At 22.6% G+C, this 24,591-nt stretch overlaps 2 protein-coding genes across 2 annotated transcripts in view; one reads left to right on the forward strand and one right to left on the reverse strand.

Annotated features, from left to right (window-relative positions):
• The window catches only part of LOC124921266 (heat shock 70 kDa protein 14-like), a 60,457-nt gene that overhangs the window by 11,483 nt on the left and 24,383 nt on the right, over window positions 1–24,591 (forward strand). The gene's annotated exons all lie outside the window — the stretch shown is intronic.
• Window positions 14,098–15,011, reverse strand: LOC124930405 (uncharacterized protein At5g19025-like). Its single transcript, XM_047470754.1, has one exon. The coding sequence runs from the start codon at window positions 14,671–14,673 to the stop codon at window positions 14,098–14,100; it is 576 nt and encodes a 191-aa protein (XP_047326710.1). The 5' UTR covers window positions 14,674–15,011.

Below are 24,591 nucleotides of genomic sequence, written 5' to 3' on the forward strand. Positions count from 1 at the left end.
ATTAAATTTTCTTTTATTAAATTGATTAAAATTACATTTTTTTCTATTTAATCAAATATAATTTTAATATAATTTTAATTTAATTTAAATTTTGTATTAAACTGATTTTTATTAAATTTGAATTTGTATTAAATTTCTTAAAAAACATATTTTTAATTATATTTTGTTTAGTTTTTTACTTATATATTTATTATATTATATAAGAATATTATTTATTTTTAAAATCTTCTTATAATATTTATAAATAATTTTTAATTTTATTTAAACTTATATTTATTTTAATTCATAAACAAATTTTTATATTTTGCATTATTATTAATCATATTAAAATTGAATTTTTTTAATTTAATCTAATATAATTTAAATTTTGTATTAAACTTTCTTTTATAAAATTTAAATTTAGATTAAGCTTATTAAAAATATATTTTGTATTAAATTTTATTTAGATTTTGACACATATATTTCTTATATTAAGAATATTATTTATTTTTAAATATTCTTATTATGTTTATAAATAATTTTGAATTCAAATTATATTTATCATTAATTCATAAAAACATTTTTTTTTGCATTAAACTATATAAATATTGTATTATTTCTATTTATTCTAATATAATTTAAATTCTGCATGAAATCTATTTTCATTAAATTTAAATTTATATTAAATCTATTCAAAACTTATTTTTGTATTAAAGATTTTAGTTTTTTACTTATATATTTTTTATATTAAGAATATAAAATATTTTTCTAAATATTTTTTTAATGTGTATAAATAAATTTAAATTACTTATATTTATCACTAATTCATCAACTAACTTGTATATTTTGTATATTCTTATTAATTTTAAATTTTGCATCAGTATTAAATAAAAAATCAATATTTGAGAAAAAAAACATAATTCAAACACACCGCCAATTTGTGCTTGATTATGCGAAAAATTCAAGACAACTAAAAGAAGATTTTTCGGAAATCTCCAAGAACATTGTGTAAGTAGAGGTATGAGGAATTTTTGAATTACAATAATAGTGAAGGTCTCAGAATGCACATACCACGTACCGGGTGAAACTATATAAATAAATTCAAGAAACAATAATCTAGTTGGATCAATACTAAGGTAAAGTGTGTGGCTCGAAATGTCTGGTTACGAACTACTAATGAAGATCAAGGTAAAATTTGTTGTCTAAAATTTTGAGTAAAAATTTGAATATAAATAGAAGAAAATATAATTTTTTTAATTTACAGGGTTCTTCCAAAGAGATTACAGCTGTGATAATGTCATCAAAAAAAGTAAACATTATTGATTGATTATTTTTTCTATGAACTAATCAACCGTTACTTCTGATGGTAACTTCTACCAAGCCAATAATGATCCTTTAAATTTCTTATTTGATCATCATCTTTTATCTATTACTACCCATGTCTCATCTTATCATTCTGTCTATAATCTTTTGTCAATAAATATTTTAGAGGTTATTTCTTGACATTTATGCATTTGATTATCAGGGATCAAAATTCCTTAGAGGGTTTTAGCTCTACTGATTAGAATAGACTAGCAACCGACATCAAACGTTAAAGTTATTGGCTATATATCGAATGTTAATGGACATTTGAAAACACAATTGAATGGTAAACTCTCCATATGAAGGCTTCTGTATTCTCAAGTTATTTTCTATAAGGTAAAGTAGACCTAATTAAAAAATTTAATTTGTTTCCAAGTTTTTGATTTTGTTCGAATTTGATAATTTGTTTTGATACATTTTTCACAATATTATTTTACACTTTTGAATATTAGTGTGATGAAAAAGTGATTTGTTTCTTTCTTATTGTGTTTGAGGACTGCCTTACTTCAAAGGTTTTTTTAATAAATATTCTACATCAATTTGCTATAAGCAATGAGTTCCTTTTCATCATTTGCCTCTTTTAGTTTTGGGCTTGGCACAAGGTGGGTGACAAACAACACAGTATACGTGATCATAGCAACATGAATCATGGGCTAGACACTTCTTATCAATAAAACCAAAGAATTCATTAATGCACATGTTGTGTTCCATATTCTCTATGAAATCTAAATTTTGAAACTATTAATACATTTCCTTTTCGTTTCTACTTTTAGCATACAAGCATAATGTGTCATGGTTCATCCAAACTATAGTTCTATTAAGGTTTTATATTTTACAATTTCTATGCATTTTCATTATTTGCAAATTCATATGTAGTATGTTACTTGTCAGGTAATATTGATTGAAATGTCAAAGCTAAATACCCTCACCTTAAGAGATTCCATGAATTGGAGGGATATTGGAATAACTCTCAAATTATTTAGAGAGTTGGCCCTAAGGCAGCTAATGGTTGACCTGAAAATTTTGTTCATCACAAAATAGATCATGGTAATCCAAATTCTTTGGTTGTCTTTGGAGAGGCAATCTGGTGTTAGTGGTTGGACTTCTGGATTTGAGCGGGTAGAGCAATTTACTGAAGAAATTGAATGATGTAAGCTTAACTTGGTTATGTGATGCTCTCTCTATATTTATAGAGTTTTAATTATTTTAATTTTATAATTCTTTTGGAACTTGTTTCAAAAGCACTAGAAAATCTTAATGCGAAAAACGTGTAAAATATCTAGTGGAATGAACTAAACTGATCTCTGTATTATTGCATTGACGTGATTTTTTTATATTTACATTTTATTGAATGGTTGTAACTTGTCGTATATATTTAGTTCCTCTTTTTAATAAACAACTATTGATAACTTTATGTTTTATATGTTAAACGTGATTAATTTCAAATCATGAAGGTATATCGGATATTATTGCCATGGAGTAGAGGCGCTTATTGGTCCATACATGTATAATAATTCTATTTATCTTTTTATTGTGTTTATTATATATAATTGTTTAATTAACATTATACAATATATTTTAATTGCAGAATTCCTTTATTGTATATCACCGTTTATTTATGAGTTTAAGTAAGTTATTTTCATACTACTTAAATTTATATGATCATATTTCTATTTTAGGGCATGATAGGTTTGTTTTTGAAAGTCATTTTTTTTATGCATTATAGATTTTAAAAAGTATTAGAATTCGAATTTAAATAATCCATGTTTATTTAAATAAATAAACATATATCATATACTAAGTTTAACTTTGTAAATGTTAAAAATATTATTAAATTTTTTATATAAATATAATTTCTTATTAAATTTTATTTTTTTATTAAATATTTTTTTATTAAATTTAAATTTGTATTCAACTCATATGTTTTTTTGTTTAATTTGCATTTAACTTACTTTTATTAAATTTTAAATTTACATTTAACATATTTTGTATTAAATTTTATTTTGTTTTATACTTATATATTTCTTAAGAATATTATTTATTTTTTAAATATTCTTATTATATTTATAAATAAGTTTAAATTTTGAATTAAATTTATTTTTATCATTAATTCATAAAAAAAACGTTTATATTTTGTATTAAATATATTTTCATTAAATTTAATTTTTTATTAAACTTATGAAAATTATATTTTTTTAAATTAATTTAATTTAATCTAATATAATATAATTTTGAATTAAACTTATTTTTTATTAAATTTAATTTTACATTAATCTTATAATCGTTATAAATAATTTAAAATTTTGACTTAAATTTAAATTTATCATTAATTCATAAAAAAATTTTATATTTTACATTAAATATATTTAATTAAAATTATATATTTATTAAACATATTAAAATTGCATTTCTTTCTATAAATATAATAAAATTTAAATTTAAATTTATATTAAGCTTTTTATAATTATATTTTTTTCTTTTGAATATAATATAATATAAATTTAATATTTGTATTAAACTTATTAAAAATAAATTTTACATTTTATTTAATTTTGTGTTTTACTTATTTAATATTACTTGTTTTTTAAATATCTTATAATGTTTATAAATAATTTTAAATTTTAAATTAATTTTTTTTCAAAATATTTTGTAATGTTTGTAAATAATTTTTAATTTTCAATAATAGTTATTTTATATCACTAATTCAAAAAAATACTTTTATATTTTTATAAAATTATTTTTTCTTTTCTTAAATTTATTAAAATTATATTTGTTTTCTATTTAATCAAATATTTTAATTTAATTTAAATTAAATTTAGATTTTGTATTAAACTGATTTTCATTAAATTTGAATTGGTATTAAATTTTTTAAAAAACATATTTTGAATTATATTTTGTTAAGTTTTTTAGCTATATATTTATTATATTATATAAGAATATTATTTATTTTTAAAATATTATTATAATATTTATAAATAATATTTAATTTTTCATTAAACTTATATTTATTATTAATTCATAATTCATAATTTTTTATATTTTGCATTATTATTAATTATATTAAAATTGCATTTATTTCATTTAATATAATATAATTTAAATTTTGTATTAAACTTACTTTTATAAAATTTAAATTTATATTAAACTTATTAAAAATATATTTTGTATTAAATTTTATTTATATTTTTACATATATATTTCTTATATTAAGAATATTATTTATTCTTAAATATTATAAATAATTTTGAATTCAACTTATATTTATCATTAATTCATAAACAAATTTTCTATTTTGCATTAAACTAGTATTATTTCTATTTATTCTAATATAATTTAAATTTTGCATTAAACCTATTTTCATTAAATTCAAATTTGTATTAAATCTATTGAAAAGGTATTTTTGTATTAAATTGTTTAGTTTTTTACTTATATATTTTTTATATTAAGAATATAAATTATTTTTCTAAATATTATTTTAATGTATATAAATAATTTTAAATTAAACTTATATTTATCACTTATTCATAAACTTGTATATTTTGTATATTCTTATTAAATTTAAATTTTGCATTAGTATTAAATAAAAAACTAATATTTGAGAAAAGATCAGTATTCAAACACACTGTCATTTTGTGCTTGATTATCCGGAAAATTCAAGACAACTAAAAGAAGATTTTTCGGAGATCTCCAAGAACATTGTGTAAGTAGAGGTATGAGGAATTTTTGCATTACAACAATAATGAAGGTCTCAGAATGCATATAACACGTACCGGGTGAAAATATTTAAATAAATTCAAGAAACGATAATCTAGTTGGATCAATACTAAGGTGAAGTGTGTGGCTCGAAATGTCTGGGTACGAACTACTAATGAAGATCAAGGTAAAATTTGTTTTCTAAAATTTTGAGTAAAAAATTGAACATAAAGAGAAAAGAAAATATAATTTTTTTAATTTACAGGGTTCTTTGAAAGAGATTACAGCTGTGATAATATCATCAAAGAATGTATTGGATCGATTGACAGGTAAAAATTATTGATTGATTATTTTTTATGAACTAATCAACTATTACTTCTTATGGTAACTTCTACCAAGCCAATAATGATACTCTAAATTTATTATTTGAATCGAAGATTGATCATCATCTTCTACCTACTACTACCCATGTCTCATCTTGTCTTTTTGTCAATAATCTTTTGTCAATAAACATTTCTGAAGTTATTTCTTGACATTTATGTATTTGATTATCAGGTATCAAAATTCCTTAGAGGGTTTTAGCTTTTCATATTAGAATAGAAGTTATTGGCTATATATTGAATGTTAATGGACATTTGAAAACACAATTGAATGGTAAACTCTTCATATGAAAGCTTCTGTATTCTCAAGTTATTTTCTATAAGGTAAAGTAGACCTAATTAAAAATTTCAATTTGTTTTCATATTTTTGATTTTGTTCAAATTTGATAATTTGTTTTGATACATTTCTCACAATATTATTTTACACTTTTTAATATTAGTGTGTTAAAAAAGTGAATTATTTCTTTCTTATTGTGTTTCAGGACTGCCCTACTTCAAAGGGTTTTTAATAAATCTTCTACATCAATTTGCTATTAGCAGTGAGTTCATTTTCATCATTTGCCTCTTCTAGTTTTAGGATTGGGACAAGGTGACAAACAACACAATATACGTGATCATAGGAACATTAATCATGGGCTAGACACTTCTTTATCAATAAAAGCAAAGAATTCATTAATGCACAGGTTGCGCTACATATTCTCTAGGAAATCTAAATTTTGAAACTATTAATACATTTTCTTTTAGTTTCTACTTTTAGCATATAAGCATAATGTGTCATGGTTCATCCAAACTATAGTTCTATCTAGGTTTTATATTTTATAATTTCTATGCATTTTCATTATTTGCAAATTCACATGTAGTATGTCACTTATCAGGTAATATTGATGGAGATGTCAAAGCTAAATACCCTCACCTTGAGAGATTCTGTGAATTGGAGGGATATTGAAATAACTCTCAAATTATTTAGAGAGATGGCCCTAAGGCAGCTAATGGTTGACCTGATAAATTTGTTCAACAAAAAATAGATCATGGTAATCCAAATTCTTTGGTTGTCTTTGGAGAGGCAATCTGGTGCTAGTGGTTGGACTTCTGGATTTGAGCGGGTAGAGCAATTTGATGAAATTGAATGATGTAAGCTTAACTTGGTTATGTGATGCTCTCTCTATATTTGTAGAGTTTTAATTATTTTAATTTTATCATTCTTTTGGAACTTATTTTAAAAGCACTAGAAAATTTTAATGCGAAAAACGTGTAAAATATCTAGTGGAATGAACTAAACTGGTCTCTCTATTATTGCATTTACATGATTTTTTTTATACTCACATTCTATTTAATGGTTGTAACTTGTTGTATTTATTTAGTTACTCTTTTTAATGTACAACTATTGACACATTTATGTTTTATATGTTAAACATGATTAATCTCAAATCATAAAGGTGAACCAAATGAGAGACGTAAATATATCGGATATTGCTGCAATGGAGTAGAGACGTTTATTAGTCCATACATGTATAATAATTCTATTTATCTTTTTATTGTGTTTATTATATATAATTGTTTGATTAACACTATACAATATATTTTAATTACTATTATATATTTTAATTGCAGGATTCCTTCATTATATATTACCGAGTTCAAGTAAGTTATTTTCATCCTACTTAAATTTATATTATCATAATTTTATTTTAGAGCATAATAGGTTTGTTTTTGAAAGTCATTTTTTTTTATGTTTTATAGATTTTAAAAATTATTAGAATTTGAATTTAAATAATCCATGTTTATTTGAAAATAAATAAGCATATATCATATAATAATTTTAACTTTGTAAATGTTAAAAATATTATTAAACTTATTAAAATATTATTTATATATATATATAATTTTTTATTAAATTTAATTTTTTTTATTAAATATATTTTTATTAAATTTAAATTTGTATTCAACTCATACAAAATGCATGTTTTCTATTTAATCTATATTTAACTTACATTTATTAAATTTTAAATTTACATTTAACATATTTTGTATTAAATTTTATTTCGTTTTATACTTATATATTTTTTAAGAATATTATTTGTTTTTTAAATATTCTTATTATATTTATAAATAATTTTAAATTTTGAATTAAACTTATTTTTATCATTAATTCATAAAAAAAAACTTTTATATCTTATTTAATTTAGTTTTTTTACTTATTTATTTCTTATATTAAGAATATTACTTGTTTTTTAAATATCTTATAATGTTTATAAATTATTTTAATTTTTAAATTAAAGTTTTCTTTTAAATATTTTATAATGTTTATAAATAATTTTTAATTTTCAATTAAAGTTATTATAAATCATTAACTCATAAAAAAACTTTTATATTTTTATAAAATTAATTTTTCTTTTATTAAATTTAATAAAATTACATTTTTTTTCTATTTAAACAAATATAATTTAAATTTAAATTAAATTTAAATTTTGTATTAAACTGATTTTCATTAAATTTGAATTTGTATTATATTTTTAAAAAAATATATTTTTAATTATAATTTGTTTAGTTTTTCACTTATATATTTATTATATTATATAAGAATATTATTTATTTTTAAAATATTCTTATAATATTTATAAATAATTTTTAATTAAACTTATATTTATTATTAATTCATAAATAAATTTTTATATTTTGCATTATTATTAATCATATTAAAATTGCATTTTTTTCATTTAATCTAATATAATTTAAATTTTGTATTAAACTTTTATAAAATTCAAAATTAGATTAAGCTTATTAAAAATATATTTTGTATTAAATTTTATTTAAATTTTTATATATATATTTCTTATATTAAGAATATTAGTTATTCTTAAATATTCTTATTATTTTATAAATAATTTTGAATTTAACCTATATTTATCATTAAATCATAAACAAAATTTTCTATTTTGCATTAAACTATATAAATATTGTACTATTTTTATTTATTCAATATAATTTAAATTTTACATCAAACATATTTTCTTTAAATTTAAATTTGTATTAAATCTATTCAAAACGTATTTTGTATTAAAGTTTGTAGCTTTTTACTTATATATTTTTTATATTAAGAATATAAATTATTTTTCTAAATATTATTTTAATGTTTATAAATAATTTTAAATTACTTATATTTATCACTAATTCATAAACTAACTTGTATATTTTGTATATTCTTATTAAATTTATATTTTGCATTAGTATTAAATAAAAACTAATATTTGAGAAAAGATCAGAATTCGAACACACTGCCATTTTGTGCTTGATTATTCGAAAAATTCAAGACAACTAAAAGAAGATTTTTAGGAAATCTCCAAGAACATTGTGTAAATAGAGGTATAGGGAATTTTTGCATAATAATAGTGAAGGTCTCAAAATTCACATACCACGTACCAAGTGAAACTATTAAAATAAATTCCAGAAACGATAATTTTTTTTGAAGTTATTTTTTGACATTTATGCATTTGATTATCAGGATCAGAATTCTTTATAGGGTTTTAGCTCTACTGATTAGAATTGACTAGCAACCGACACCAAACATTCAAGTTATTGGCTATATATCGAATGTTAATGAACTTTTGAAAACACAATTGAATGGTAAACTCTCCATATGAAGGCTTCTGCATTCGCTCAAGTTATTTTCTATAAGATAAAGTAGACCTAATTAAAATTTTAAATTTATTTTCAAGTTTCTGATTTTCTTCGAATTTGATAAATTGTTTTGATACATTTCTCACGATATTATTTTACACTTTCGAATATTAGTGTGATGAAAAAGTGTGTTTTTTCTTTCTTGTTGTGTTTCAGTACTGCACTCATTCAAAGTGTTTTTAGTAAATCTTCTACATCAATATCAATTTACTATTAGCAGTGTGTTCCTTTTCATCATTTGCCTCTTCAAGTTTTAGGCTTGGCACAAGGTGACAAACAACACAATATACGTGATCATAGAAACATGAATCATGGACTAGACACTTCTTTATCAATAAAAGCAAAGAATTAATTAATGCACAGGTGCGCTCCATATTCTCTATGAAATCTAAATTTTGAAACTATTGATACATTTCCTTTTAGTTTCTAATTTTAGAATACAAGCATAATGTGTCATGGTACATCCAAACTATAGTTCTGTCTAGGTTTTATATTTTACAATTTTTATGCATTTTCATTATTTATAAATTCATAGGTAGTATATTACTTGTCAGGTAATATTGATGGAGATGTCAAAACAAGATGCTCTCACCTTGAGAAATTCCGTGAATTGGAGGGATATTGAAATAACTCTCAAATTATTTAGAGAGTTGTCCCTAAGGCAGCTAATGGTTAGGCTGACAAGACATAATCGATCCTGTTGATCCCAATTCTTTGGATGTCTTTGGAGAGGCAATATGGAGCTAGTGGTTGGACTTCTGAATTTGGGCGGGTAGAACAATTTACTAAAATTGAATGATGTAAGCTTAACTTGGCTATGTGATTCTCTCTACATATTTAAAGATGTTTTAATGATTTTAATTTTATCATCCTTTTAAAACCTTTCACGAGAAAAATAAATGCGGAAAACGTGTAAACATTTAATGGAATGAGTTAAAATTATCTCTCTATTATTCCATTGACATGATTTTTTTTATACTCACACTCTATTGAATAGTGTAACTTGATGTATTTATTTAGTTCTTTTTTTAATATACAACTATTGACACTTTTATGGTTTGTATGTTAAATATAATTAATCTCAGATCATAAAGGTGAATCAAATGAGAGACATATATATAGGATATTGTCTAAAGGTGAATCAAATGAGAGACATATATATAGGATATTGTTGCCATGGAGCAGAACCGCTTGTTGGTCCATAAATGTATAATAATTCTTTTTTTATCTTTTTAATGTTTTTTCTATATATAATTGTTTGGATAACACTGTACAATATATTTTTAATTGCAAGATGTTATTAGAATCCTCCTTCATTATATATCAGCGTTTATGAATTCAAGTAAGTTTTCTTTTCATCATATTAAAATTTATATTATCACATCTCTATTTTATATGTATTATATATTTTTATGCACTGGTTTATTTTTAGATGCATGATATAATTTTTTATTTTTGTTATGTATTATAGATTTAAAAATTTATAAGAATTCAAATTTAAATAATTCAATTTAGTTTAGAAATAAATAAACGTATATCCTTAGTTTTAGTTTAATTTTGTAAATATTAAAAATATTAATAGAATTTATATTTGATTTATTAAAATCTTATTTTACATTTTCTATATTTAATTATAAATAATTTAAATTTTAAATAAACAAATTTAAATCAAAACTATTAATTTATTTAATTTTATTTTTAGCGTATAATTATTATTTTTTATATATATTTATATTCTCATTAAATTTTAATTTTGCATAAAACATTTTTTTTTTTTAAATTTAAATTTGTTTTTAACTTATAAAAAATACATGTTTACTATTTAATCTAATATTATATAAATTTTGCATTTTTTTAATTAAATTTAAATTTACATTTAACATATTTTGTATTAAATTTTATTTCGTTTTAAACTTATATATTTCTTATGAATATATTTTTATTAAATAATTTTAAATTTTGAATTAAACTTATTTTTACCATTAATTCATAAAAAAAATTATATTATATATATGTTTCATTAAACTTATAAAATTATATTTGTTTTCAATTTAATCTAATATAATTTAAATTTTATTAAACTTATTTATATTAAATTTAAATTATCAATAAACCTATTTAAAAAAAATCATTATATTTTATTTAAATTTACTTATTTATTTCTTATATTAAAAATAATATATATTTTTTAAATAATCTTATAATTTTTATAAATAATTTAAAATTTTGACTTAAATTTGAATTTATTATTAATTCATAAATAAATTTTATATTTTAAATTAAATATATTTAATTAAATTTAAATTTTCATTAAACTTATTAAAATTGTATTTTTCTATTAAATATAATATAATTTAAATTTGTATTAACTTTTTATAATTTTTTTTATAATCTAATATAATTTAAATTTAAAATTAGTATTAAACTTATTAAAAATAAATTTTGTATTGTATTTTATTTAGTATTTTACTTATATATTTTTTATATTAAGAATATTACTTGTATTTTAAATATTATTATAATGTTTATCAATAATTTTAAATTTTCAATTAAACTTATATTATATTTTAATTCATAAAAACATTTTTATATTTTTACAAAACTAAAATTTGTAAAATTTTATTAATATTTTTTTATGTAATCAAATATAATTTAAATTTTCATTAAAAAAGAGTTTTATTAAATTTAAAAATATATTTTGAATTAAATTTTAATTTGTTTTTTATTTATATATTTTTATATTAAGAATATTATTTATTTTTTAAAATAATTTTATAATATACATAAATTATTTTAAAACTTTTTTATTAAACTATATTTATAATTAATTCATAAATTAAATGTATTTTCATTAAATTTAAATTTGCATTAAACTTATTAAAATTTCATTTTTTTTATTTAATCTAGTATAATTTAAATTTTGTATAAAACTTACTTTCATTCAATTCAAATTTGGATCAAGCATATTAAAAAAAATTGTATTAAATTTTATTTAGATTTTTACTTATTTCTTATATTAAGAATATTATTTATTTTTAAATATTCATACTATGTTTATAAATAATTTTAAATTAAACTTATATTTATCATTAAATCATAAACAAACTTTTATATTTTGCATTAAATCTATAAATATTGTATTATTTCTATTTTCATGTAATATAATTTAAATTTTTCAATAAACTTATTTTCACTAAATTTAAATTTGTGTTAAATTTATTAAACACATATTTTGCATTGAAGTTTATTTATTTTTTTTACTTATATATTTCTTATATTATGAATATTGTTTATTTTTCATAAACAAACTTATATATTTTATATATTTTATTAAATAAAAAATTTGCTTTCAGAATTGGAACACGTTGTCATTTTGTGCTTGACAATCAAAAGGAGATCTTTAAGAAATCTCCAAGAACATTGTGTAAGTAGAAGTAAAGGATTTTTCGCATTACAATAATAGTGAAGGTCTGTGAATGCACATACCACATCCCGGGTGGATTTAAATAATTTAAGAAGCGATAATCTAGTTGAATCAATACCAAGGTGAAGTGTGTTGTCCGGAATATCCGGTAACGAACTACTCATGAAGATCAAGGTAAGGTTTATATCTGAAAAAGTAAAATTTTGAATAGAAAGAGAAAAAGAAATTATATTTTTTTAATTTGTAAGTTTTTCCAAATTTAGAGAGATTCCAATTGTGTTAATGTCATCAAAGAATGTATTGGATTGAATTGACGGATAAAAATTATTGATTGATTGTTTTTTCTATGAACTAATCAACCGTTACTTCTGATGGTAACTTTTACAAAGTCATTAATAATCCTATAAATTCCTTATTTGGATCGGAGCTCGGTCATCATCTTCTACATACTAGTACTCATGTCCCATCTCATCTTTTTGTCAATAAAATTTTCTGAAGTTATTTCTTGATATCCATGCATTTGATTATCAGGGATTAGAATTTCTTAGAGATTTTCGCTCTGCTGATCAGAATAGACTAGCAACCAGCACCAAACATTCCAGTTATTGGCTATTTATCGAATGTTAATGGACCTTTGAAACCATAATTGAATGGTAAACTCTCTATATTAAGGTTTCTGCATTCGCTCAAGTTATTTTTTATATGGTAAAGTAGACCTATTTATAATTTGAATTTTTTTTCTAGTTTCTGATTTTGTTTGAATTTGATAAATTGTTTTGAAAAATTTATCACGATATTGTTTCACACTGAATATTATTAGTGTGATGAAAAAATGAGCAGTTTGTTTCTCGTTGTGTTTTAGGACTTCCCTCATTCAAAGGGTTTTAGTAAATTTTATACATCAATTTGTTAATAGCAGTCAAGCTTGTGTTCCTTTTCATATTTTCATCATTTGCCTCTTCTAGTTTTAGGTTGTCAATAGGTGATAAATGACACAATATACGTGACCATAGCAACATGGGCTAGACACTTTTTTGTCGATAAAAGAAAAAAAATTCATTAATGCATAGGTTGCACTCCATATTCTCTATGAAATCTAAATTTTGAAAATATTGATACATTTCATTTTAGTTTCTAGGATAATGTGTCACGGTCAATCTAAACTACGGTTCTTTCTAAGTTTTATATTTTACAATTAATATGCATTTTCATTATTTGCAAATTCATATATAGTATGTTATTTGTTAGGTAAAATTGATTCATATGTAGTATATTATTTATTAGGTAAAATTGATTAATATGTCATAGCTAGAGGCCCTCACCTTGAGAGATTCTTTGAATTGGAGGGATATTGGAATAACTCTCAAATTATTTAGAGAGTTGATCCTATTCTGGTGACAACACATAATCGATCCTGATGATCCCAATTCTTTGGATGTCTTTGGAGAGGCAATAGAGTTGGTCCTATTCTGGTGACAACACATAATCGATCCTGGTGATCCCAATTCTTTGGATGTCTTTGGAGAGGCAATATGGTGCTAGTGGTTGGACTTCTGAATTTGAGCGGGTAGAACAATTTACTTAAATTGAATTATGTAAGCTGCAAGCACGAGAAAAACTAAATGCAGAAAACTTGTAAAACATCTGGTGAATGAACACTTTTGGGGGTTGGTATGTTAAACCCACTTGAATCTTCAAACAGTCTTCAGTTTCAAGCTGGATATCGAATTCAGCCGCCTTTCTCATCCCCTTACATCCTGGTCTTCCACATCTCTTGTCCAAACATGCGGGAATTGCTAAAACAGCTGCTGCTGTTACAAACAGAACACACAGACCTAGATATCCGTAAATCAAAGGAGTTGCTGAAATCTCATGTTTGACCGAGATAACGATAATCGGAATGATTTGGAACAGGGTGCGGGTTAGAATCTTGAGATAAGGAAATAGAAGAAAGGTACATGCAGAAATAACAGCAATTAGGATGAAGATGTCGATTATGGCTGAACGAGATTGATGACAACCTGGCGATTGGGTTGATCTTTGTTTCCTTTGAAGTTGATTACTTGGTTTCAATCTGGAACATGGGTAAGATGAATTGGATGATTTTGACATGTTGTTAATCTGCTCATCGACTGAAACATTATGGAAACAGACCATTTGAACCAGAAAGTGTTTATTGAAGAACGATTGAGGGGGTTAATGAAGATAGGAAATCGCCGGCGGAGTGTTTTCCTTCAAATTAAGTTAAAATGATATGTGGGTATTTTGGATAGAGGTTCCAAGTTGCAGAAGAAACCGATAGAAACGATCAAAAGATCGAGAAATTTGTCTGCTCTTGGAGATATGGAAGCTCTATGTGTGTGTGAGAGTGTGTGAGAGAGAAAGAGAGAGAGAGAACAATTCATTACACACGAACACGATTCACATATCTCCTTCCTTCCTTCCTCGCCGTTTCTGTAATCTCTATCGCCTCCTTAGAGAGACGGGTCATACACGTATACGAGATCGGGTTTGATTGATTTGGGGTAATTTTGATTTTATATATTATTTAAATTAAATAATTATTATTTTAACATAAAGACGTATGTATAAATATTTATTTGAATTCTTTATTATGCTAAAATAATAATTATTTTTTTTATTTAAATATTAAAGATTTTATACATATAATTTTCTGACTTTTCAAACACCTATTGACAATTGGGTTAAAGATAAAAGATAAGTTAGTGAAGACCCAATACTCTAGAGAAGTGAATCAAGTCCAACATAATTCATTAGCCCACTAAGTCTAAATAATGAAATTTTATGTGATAAAAATTAATTTATTGAAAAAAAAGAACAATCTAAAAAAAATAAAATAATAAGTATCCTCCATCGATATAACCTATGTATAGGAAAACATCCAAATTTATTATTCCAACATATTTTATTTTGTAAACACTCCTTTAATAAGATTTCTCTTTTCAAAGTTAACAATACTAATTTATACAGAATAAATCTACTAATTTAAGTGATAAAATAGTGAATTATAAAATATCAAAAGTCACCCCTCAATGCTTTAAATTTGAGTGAATATTTTAACAAAATAATAAATAACATGAAAATATGAACAATGTGATTAGTTTGTAATCAAAACTAACTTAGGATAAACTTGATTAAAAGATAGTTATTACATACCAACATTAATAAGTGTTAGAAATATTGTCTTGAATTAAATTACAGTAATATATAAAAAATGATCTATAAATAAATGAAATAAATAAAATATATGAAGAACGAAATCACCGATTGAAATGTTGATTCGAGGCATGTGTTTAACACATTTCCCTTAAAACAGTTACACCGTCTTCCGTTTGTATTTATCGTTGAAAATTACGATAAAAGTGATTAAGTTCACTAAGGATATGAATTGCACTACACAAAATGTCATGTTGTTATCAAATGATATATTAATATTATTAATTGAAAGATTTTAAGTCTACAAGTGAATATGTTTACACTTGAAAGTGCAATCTACGTATGGAAATCTTCTAAGAAAATTATGATGGATAGATTAAACGTTATAATCTATAATTTTGACTTATGTCGAAAAATAAAATATTTTTATGCAAAATATATAATCGTTACACGATGGCAGAATAGTTCAAAGACATTTTGTCTACTAATTAGCCTAGTAAACAATATTTTCATAAAAAATGTTTAAATGATAAGCCTGTAACTTCAAATTTTACATTTTATTTTTATTTTTTTAAGCTTTACATTTATCTCAAATTTGATTATCACGAATCACAGAAAGAAATCGTATAATAGAAACATTCTTCAACTAATTTAGTAATTAAAATATTAATATAATATCAAAAAATCAAAAATATGTTAAACGGATAAAAAAAAACGTATAATAATGTCAAAGAAATATTAGACAGAGCAAAAAATAAATTAAATGGACAAAAAATTTTAAATGTTTCACAAGTATCTTAAACAAACCAAAACGTGTTAAACATGTCAAAAACGTATAAAATTTGTCAAAAGTGTCAAGACGTGTTAAATGCGTCGTTAAACATGTCAAAACATGTAAAATGTGTCAAAAATATGTTAAATGTGCCAAAAACGTATTAAAATTTGTCAAATGTGTTAAACGTGCCAAAAACGTATTAAATGTGTCAAAATGTGTTAAACGTGTTAGAATGTCAAAAACGTGAAAAACGTGTTAAACGTGTCAAAAACGTGAAAAACATGTTAAACGTGTGAAAAACGTATTAAACATGTCAAAACGTGTTAAACGTGTTAAAAACGTGAAAAACGTGTTAAACATGTCAAAACGTGTGAAAAGCATGTTAAACGTATTAAAAATGTCAAAAACGTGTTAAATGTGTTTAAAATGTGAAAAACATGTTAAACGTGTGAAAATGTGTTTTTAGTGAGAAAACGTGTTAAACATGTCAAAAACGTGAAAAACGTGTTAAACGTTTAAAAACGTATTAAACATGTCAAAAACGTGTTAAACGTGCCAAAAACGTGAAAACATATTTAATAAATTAACATTTTGAACCGATATTTTATTTTTGAATTTAGGAAGTTAAAATGTCGAACCAATATTTTTATTTTTAATATATTAAGTTAACACGTTGAATTGATATATTTTCAATGAAAATCGAACTTAAAAAAATCTCTTATTACATTGAGCTATTTTAATTAGTTTTGTCAAATTAATCTTTTAATAAAATAGATAATATATATTAAAATTATTTTTATTATATTTTATTTTACAAACATAGAAATAGAAATTGAGATTGAATTACAATTTTATAATTTTTCCAAACATAGGAATTTAGATTGAATTATAATTTTATAACTTTTTCAAACATAAAAATTGAATGGTAATTCAATGCCAATTCTCATGGAATTGGAATTGAGATTCCAATACCAATTCCACCCATCCAAACATACAATGATATTTCAAAAACAAAAGATTACAACTAGTACAAGTTCACCTTAAATGCACCTGTGGATATAGTGCTCTAAAGTGACATGAAAATAATTAAGTGATGATGATTAAAATTATAATAATGTAATAAAGAATATATTTTTTAAATCTAAAAAAAATAAAAATATTCTAGATTAAATTATCTCGAAAGGATGAGTTAGAGCAGATAACAATAATATCAGTAATCTATATATATAATGATGCTTAATTTTTAAAGTGTCTGGATTGTCGGGTCGAGAGTTGTGGTTAATTTGGATATATGTGAGAGTAAATGGATACTTGGGTCGGATTGTGGGTTGACCCGCCCATAAACTTAAAACGGTTAAAAATAAAATTAAAAATGTTATAGGTATGATTCGAACTTGCAACCTAACAAAACAAGTACAACCTTTTAACCAACTAGGCTAATAAGACTTTATATTTTAAATTCAATCCAAAATTTGATAAACGCGTGATATTTTAACAATATAAGTTCAACTTTTTAACTAACTAATCTATATATATATAATGATGCTTAATTTTTAAAGTGTCCGGATTGCCGGGTCGAGAGTTGTGGTTAATTTGGATATATGTGAGAGTAAATGGATACTTGGGTCGGATTGTGGATTGACCCGCCCATAAAAATTTTACCGTAATATTTTTTTCACGATTTTTTATATTATTAATCGTGCAAATGCACGAGATATATGCTAGTCTATATATATAATGATGCTTAATTTTTAAAGTGTCCGGATTACCGGGTCGAGAGTTGTGGTTAATTTGGATATATGTGAGAGTAAATGGATACTTGGGTCGGATTGTGGATTGACCCGCCCATAAAAATTTTACCGTAATATTTTTTTCACGGTTTTTTATATTATTAATCGTGCAAATGCACGGGATATATGCTAGTCTATAAATATATAATAATGCTTAATTTTTAAAGTGTCCGGATTACCGGGTCGAGAGTTGTGGTTAATTTGGATACTTGGGTCAGATTATTGGTTGACCCGCCTTTAAATTTAAAACGGTTAAAAATAAAATTAAAAATGCTAAAGGTATGTTTCGAACTTGCAACCTAACAAAACAAGTATAACTCTTTAACCAACTAGGCTACAAAGAGTTTGTATTTTAAATTCAACACCAAATTTGATAATTGCGGGACGTTTTAACATTAATATAAGTTCAACTTTTTAACTAACTAATTCAGAAACATGTTTGGTAGTTTATAACAAAATGGATCATCCAGAAATACATGAAAAATGGGTATCATTCAAGGAAATTTTAAAGGACGTGGTATTAAATGTTTTTGTATGAGTGTTGTCACGGGAAATGATACCCTAGAAGTGATATATGCAGCTTATAAACTCATATTGCTCAAAGACAAACAATATAAATCAAGGTCTTACCTTTTTTAAAAGAAATCTTAATGTCTCTAGAATATTTGAAGTATCATATTAGATACAAATTTGTTTTCAAATATTACTCTCTTTCAGAGTGGGAGGTTTCTATTTTCATTGTATCTCAGACAAATACATCTTTTTGTATCCATAAATTTATTAACGTTTTTTCAGAAGTATAATGCAAAAGTGTTTATGAATGAACCTATAAACATATTTTTGGTTGTGACGATGATACAAAACATAAACCCTTTATTTTTTATGTTGGATTCTCTTTTCATTACTAAGCTTGAATTGATAATTGTATAACTGACCACTTTTCATTACAGTTGCATAGATTCAGAAAGAAGATTTTGATACAAAAGAGAAAGGTATTAGGGTTAAATATAGTGACGAGAATAAAGTGACAGTTATAATGTAGTTAATTGTGAAGAGTGTGTTATGAAATGATTTTAGTTGTATCAGATTTCAGCACGTATTGGAAGTACGTGGAGTATATAAGTCTCTGTCTAAATTTTGGTGTAAAGGAGGTAACACCGTTTTGTTGGAGAGGTTAAATTTAGGTTTTTCTTTTTCTTCTTCCAACGATTTTGTATCTTCTTAATGATTGAGTCATGAAAACACATTTTGCAGATGGAGATGACATGGAATGACTCTAATGGACGATCTGGACCAGATGACCTAAATGGAATTAAAATCTTAACTTTAATCTACACAACATGTAAACATAACTGATCACTTTTCATTACAATTACATAGATTTAAAAAGAAGATTTCAGCACATCTTAAAAGCAGGTGGGTATAGAAGTCTTTGTCTAAACTTGGTGTAAAGGAGGGTTACACCATTTTTGTTGAAGAGGTTAAATTTAGCTTATTCCAACGATTTAGTATCTTTTAATGATTGTTATGAACACATTTTGAAGAACACCACTAAATTTATATTAAAAAATTTTATTCTTTAAATTGAAAAGAACAAAACTTATAAAATTCATAAAGAAATTAAAATAGTATAAGTTCATGTTTATATTTATATAAGAATATTTAGTACATATAAGTTCGTTTATAAAAAATTAAAATATTGTAAGTTCATATATGTATATATATATTCTTTTAATATAAATATATATTATTTTATTATTAATTTTATATAAATATTTTCTTTTATTATATATAAACATATTGAATTAAATATCATATAAAAATTTCATTTATATTTTTTCCCGTACAACGTAGGTATTTTACTAGTACAGAATAAACTTCCTTATGAAACAACTTCAAATGAATTCTCTTTCTTAAAAATGATATGTAATCAATTTTTTTATTTTTATTTTAAACCGTAATATTTGATCTCATAAGTCTTAAGAATTATTCTTATCGCTTAAACTATTAATGACGTAATTAGTTCAGTGATAAATCACCCAAATTTTGTTCGTAAAATCACGAGTTTCAGTCTTTATATAAAAACGGGATAAAACTACAACTTCGACATAAGATATAAATTTGTACCTAATGATTTTTAATATAATAATAAATAATGATGAACAAGCTATAAACCAACAAGTCATAAAATATAAACGTGACCCTCTTGGTAGAGTGAAAACAAAAACAAATTAAATTAGATTTTTCTTTTCAATAATCAAAATTTCTTTAATAGAAAAAGGCTAGTAATACCAGTCATATCAGATTCAAATCTTCGTCAATCAATAATACCTCCTTTTTCGTGCCTCCAAAATAGTAAAAAATTATTATATATATATATATATATATTAAATTTAGTAATAACAATTGATATAGAAATTAAAATGTTTGTGTTATAACTTATAAGACTAAAATACAAAATAGACAATGGTGATATATATATATATATATATATATATATATATATATATATATATATATATATATATATATATATATATATATAAAAGATGAATTGTTAATAATGTATATTTCAAAGAGAATATAACTAAATTGACAATATTGATAACAAATATGTGTAAAAATATGAGAGAGTAAGAATATGAGAGAATGTATTGTTGTTTTTAGTATTTTGATTCAATTATGTTTATTTATAAAATAACACTTATTTAATTATATATATATATATTTATTATGTTTAAATATTTTTCAAAGATTTATCATATAATATATAATAATAAAACAATTTAAAATTTGATACAAGAAATTTTTAAAATATTTTAATTATATTTTTTTGTATTATTTTTCATTATATAAAAAAATAAAATTATACCTATATATATTAAATTATTAATATTATATAACTTAATCTAAAAAATTGAAATTATAATAAAAACTCATATATAATATTTTGTATCAATTTAATAAAATGTTAAGTTTTAAATTTTAAATTTGATTGAATGAGATTGAGGAAAGATATTGGAGAAAGATTCTCAAACAACTTTTTAGAACAAAAATTTCTCAACAACCAAGACAATTAAAAGAAATTCTTAACAGATTAAAAAATAAATCTAAACCCAAAAACCAAGACAATTAAAAGAAAATCTTAACAGAAAATTCCTAAAATTAAAAATAAATCTAAATCCAAAAACCAAGACAATTAAAAGAAAATCTTAACAGAAAATTCTAAATTAAAAAATAAATCTAAACCCAAAAACCAATACAATTAAAAGAAAATTTTAACAGAAAATTCCTAAAATTAAAAAATAAATCTAAACCAAAAAACCAAGACAATTAAAAGAAAAAATCTTAACAGAAAATTCCAAAATTAAAAAGTATATTTAAACCCAAAAGCCAAGACAATTAAAACCTAAAACCTAAATCTTAAGGAAATCTAAAACCTATCTATAAGATGAACTCTCTCCTTCTTCATTGGGCTTGCTTGGCAACCAACAGCCGACTTCGTCGACCGACCGACGATCCAAGTTCCGTGAAAATCGCCATCATCATTACGGTTGGGGATGAAGCAGGTCATTCGTTAGTCTGTGTTTGATTGTTTCAGTTTCTTTGTTTATTTGTTGTCGGAAGTTTGGCAAATGATGTTCCTTGCATACCATGTTCATCTGGAACCTGGAGAAGGCGGGTTTTGGGAAAACAGAGAGGATTGTTTCAGAAACAGGGTGGGCTTCTAAAGGTGATGCGAATGAAGCTGAGAAGAATGCTAGGACTTATAATAAAAATCTACGAAAGAGATTGTTGAAGAAGAAGGGTACTCCTTATAGGCCGAAGAGAACTGTGAAGGGATATGTTTTCGCATTGTTTAATGAGAATCTGAAACCGGGTCCTACTTCTGAGAGGAATTTCGGATTGTTTAAGGCTGATGGAAGTACTGCTTATGATATTGGGTTTAGGGGTCTTGTACCCTCTTCGGGTTCATCATTTAAGATTAAGGTTAGTATTTATTGTTCTTTAATCATTAACTTGTGTTTTTTCTATTATATACTTATCAATGTTTTCTTCTCCAATGTAGAATTTCAGGTTTGGCGGTTGGACAAACATGGCGGCATGTGCTATGGCCACTCTGTTTCTTAATAATTTCGGTTAGAATCAATAATACATTGTAATTTTTATTTGTTCATTATAAATAAAGCTCTCAAACTCATTCATGAACAGAGAAGACGAGAAGGATTCACTGTCAAACTAGAAGAAGTAGAGGATTGGCTGTATGAAGATGGGGAAGATGAGATTAACGGAGTATACGTTGATAAACTTGATGAACTCAAGAAGGTACTATTTTCAATACTCTCTATCTTCTGAATTTGAAGGAATTTCTGTTGGCCTAACTTCAAAAACCAAATTTGTAGCAAGGTGATCCTATAGAAGAGCGCCACATGGTACATACAGAGAGGGGTTCAGTGATAGACCAGCTTGTGTATTGCATCAATAGCTACAGAGAGGCTGCAATGTCAACTGATCCCAAGTTCGATCATATTGAATTATCGGAGAAGGAAAAGGTACGATACACAATTGGTTTTCTTATACAAAATGTATTAAGAGTTTTTTTCGCATATAATCTCTGTTTTACCTATATTAGTAACACCTTGTTTGGAAGAAGACCTCTAAAACACCATTGTGTTATTTAGTCTAATTTATTTAAAATCTCTGATCAGAAGACCCGAATTTGTTTTCAAACAAGAAGTCAGATTAAGTTCTTAAATTTTCCAAAACAAGCCTAAACTTAAAAAAATCTTCTTTCTTATACGGCTATCAACTAGTTTATGATGAGTTAGTGTTTATCACTTAATATGCTGTTTGTTATGTATTTTTTAAATTTGGATAATGATCCATAAAAATCTATATTTCATTAAATTCACAATGATCTCTATATCAAATGAAGCTAAAATTCATATTTTAATCCAGTTCTTGATTTAAAAAATAATCTTAACACCAAATCAAAAAGAAAATTACACTATAATCTCGATAGTGATCTAGAAAATAATCTGAATTATGATCCAGAAAATGATATTACCAATTGACAATTTTTCAATGAATGAAAGATTGCAACAACATACATGTTTCTTTCTTTCAAATAGTCTGGAAAATTATATTTTTGATTTAGTTTTTAAAGTTTATCTAAACTTACTTTCATTCTTAAGTGTTGAATATTGTATTTTTAGGTACTGAATGAGTGTGTGAAAGCTGAAGGCTGAATCAGTGTGTGGAAGCAGTTGTATGATTTGTATGATTCCTTCATTATACCGTTTATTAGTTCAAGTAAGTTATTTTTATCATATTTAATTTATATTAACATATTTCTATTATCGAGCATGGTAGGTTTGTTTTTAAATGAATGAGTATTTTTTTTATGATTTTAAAAATTATTAGAATTCGAATTTAAATAATCCAGGTTTATTTGAAAATAAATAAACATATATCTTATACTAAGTTTAACTTTGTAAATGTTAAAAATATTATTAAATTTATTAAAATATTATTTTTTATATAAATATAATTTCTTATTAAATATATTTTTTATTAAATGTAAATTTGTATTCAACTAATACAAAAGACATGTTTTTTATTTAATTTGAATTTATCTTACTTTTATTAAATTTTAAAGTTACATTTAACATATTTTGTATTAAATTTTATTAATTCATAAATAAATTTTATATTTTACATTAAATATATTTAATTAAATTTATTTATGTATTAAACATATTAAAATTGCATTTTTCTATAAATATAATATAATTTATATTTATATTTATATAAAGCTTTTTATAATTATATTTTTTTTATTTTTAATATAATAAAATTTAAATTTAATATTTGTATTAGACTTATTAAAAATAAATTTTATATTTTATTTAATTTAGTTTTTTTTTTCTTATTTATTTCTTATATTAAGAATATTAATTGTTTTTTAAATATCTTATAATGTTTATAAATAATTTTAAATTTTAAATTAAAGTTTTTTTAAAAATATTTTTTAATGTTTAAAACTTTTTTTTAATTTTCAATTAAAGTTATTTTAAATCATTAATTCAAAAAAACACTTTTATATTTTTATAAAATTAATTTTTCTTTTATTAAATTTATTAAATTACATTTTTTTTTTCTATTTAATCAAATATAATTTTAATTTAAATTAAATTTAAATTTTGTATTAAACTGATTTTCATTAAATTTTAATTATATTTTGTTTAGATTTTTACTTATATATTTATTATATTATATAAGAATATTATTTATTTTTAAAATATTCTTATAATATTTATAAATAATTTTTAA

Source organism: Impatiens glandulifera, chromosome 1 (assembly GCF_907164915.1).
Source record: "Impatiens glandulifera chromosome 1, dImpGla2.1, whole genome shotgun sequence".
In the NCBI taxonomy this organism is placed as follows: Eukaryota; Viridiplantae; Streptophyta; class Magnoliopsida; order Ericales; family Balsaminaceae; genus Impatiens; species Impatiens glandulifera.

What these genes read in the sequence shown, in the direction of transcription:
- LOC124930405 (XM_047470754.1), bottom strand. Translation starts at nt 14,673, where the DNA reads ATGGTCTGTTTCCATAATGTTTCAGTCGATGAGCAGATTAACAACATG.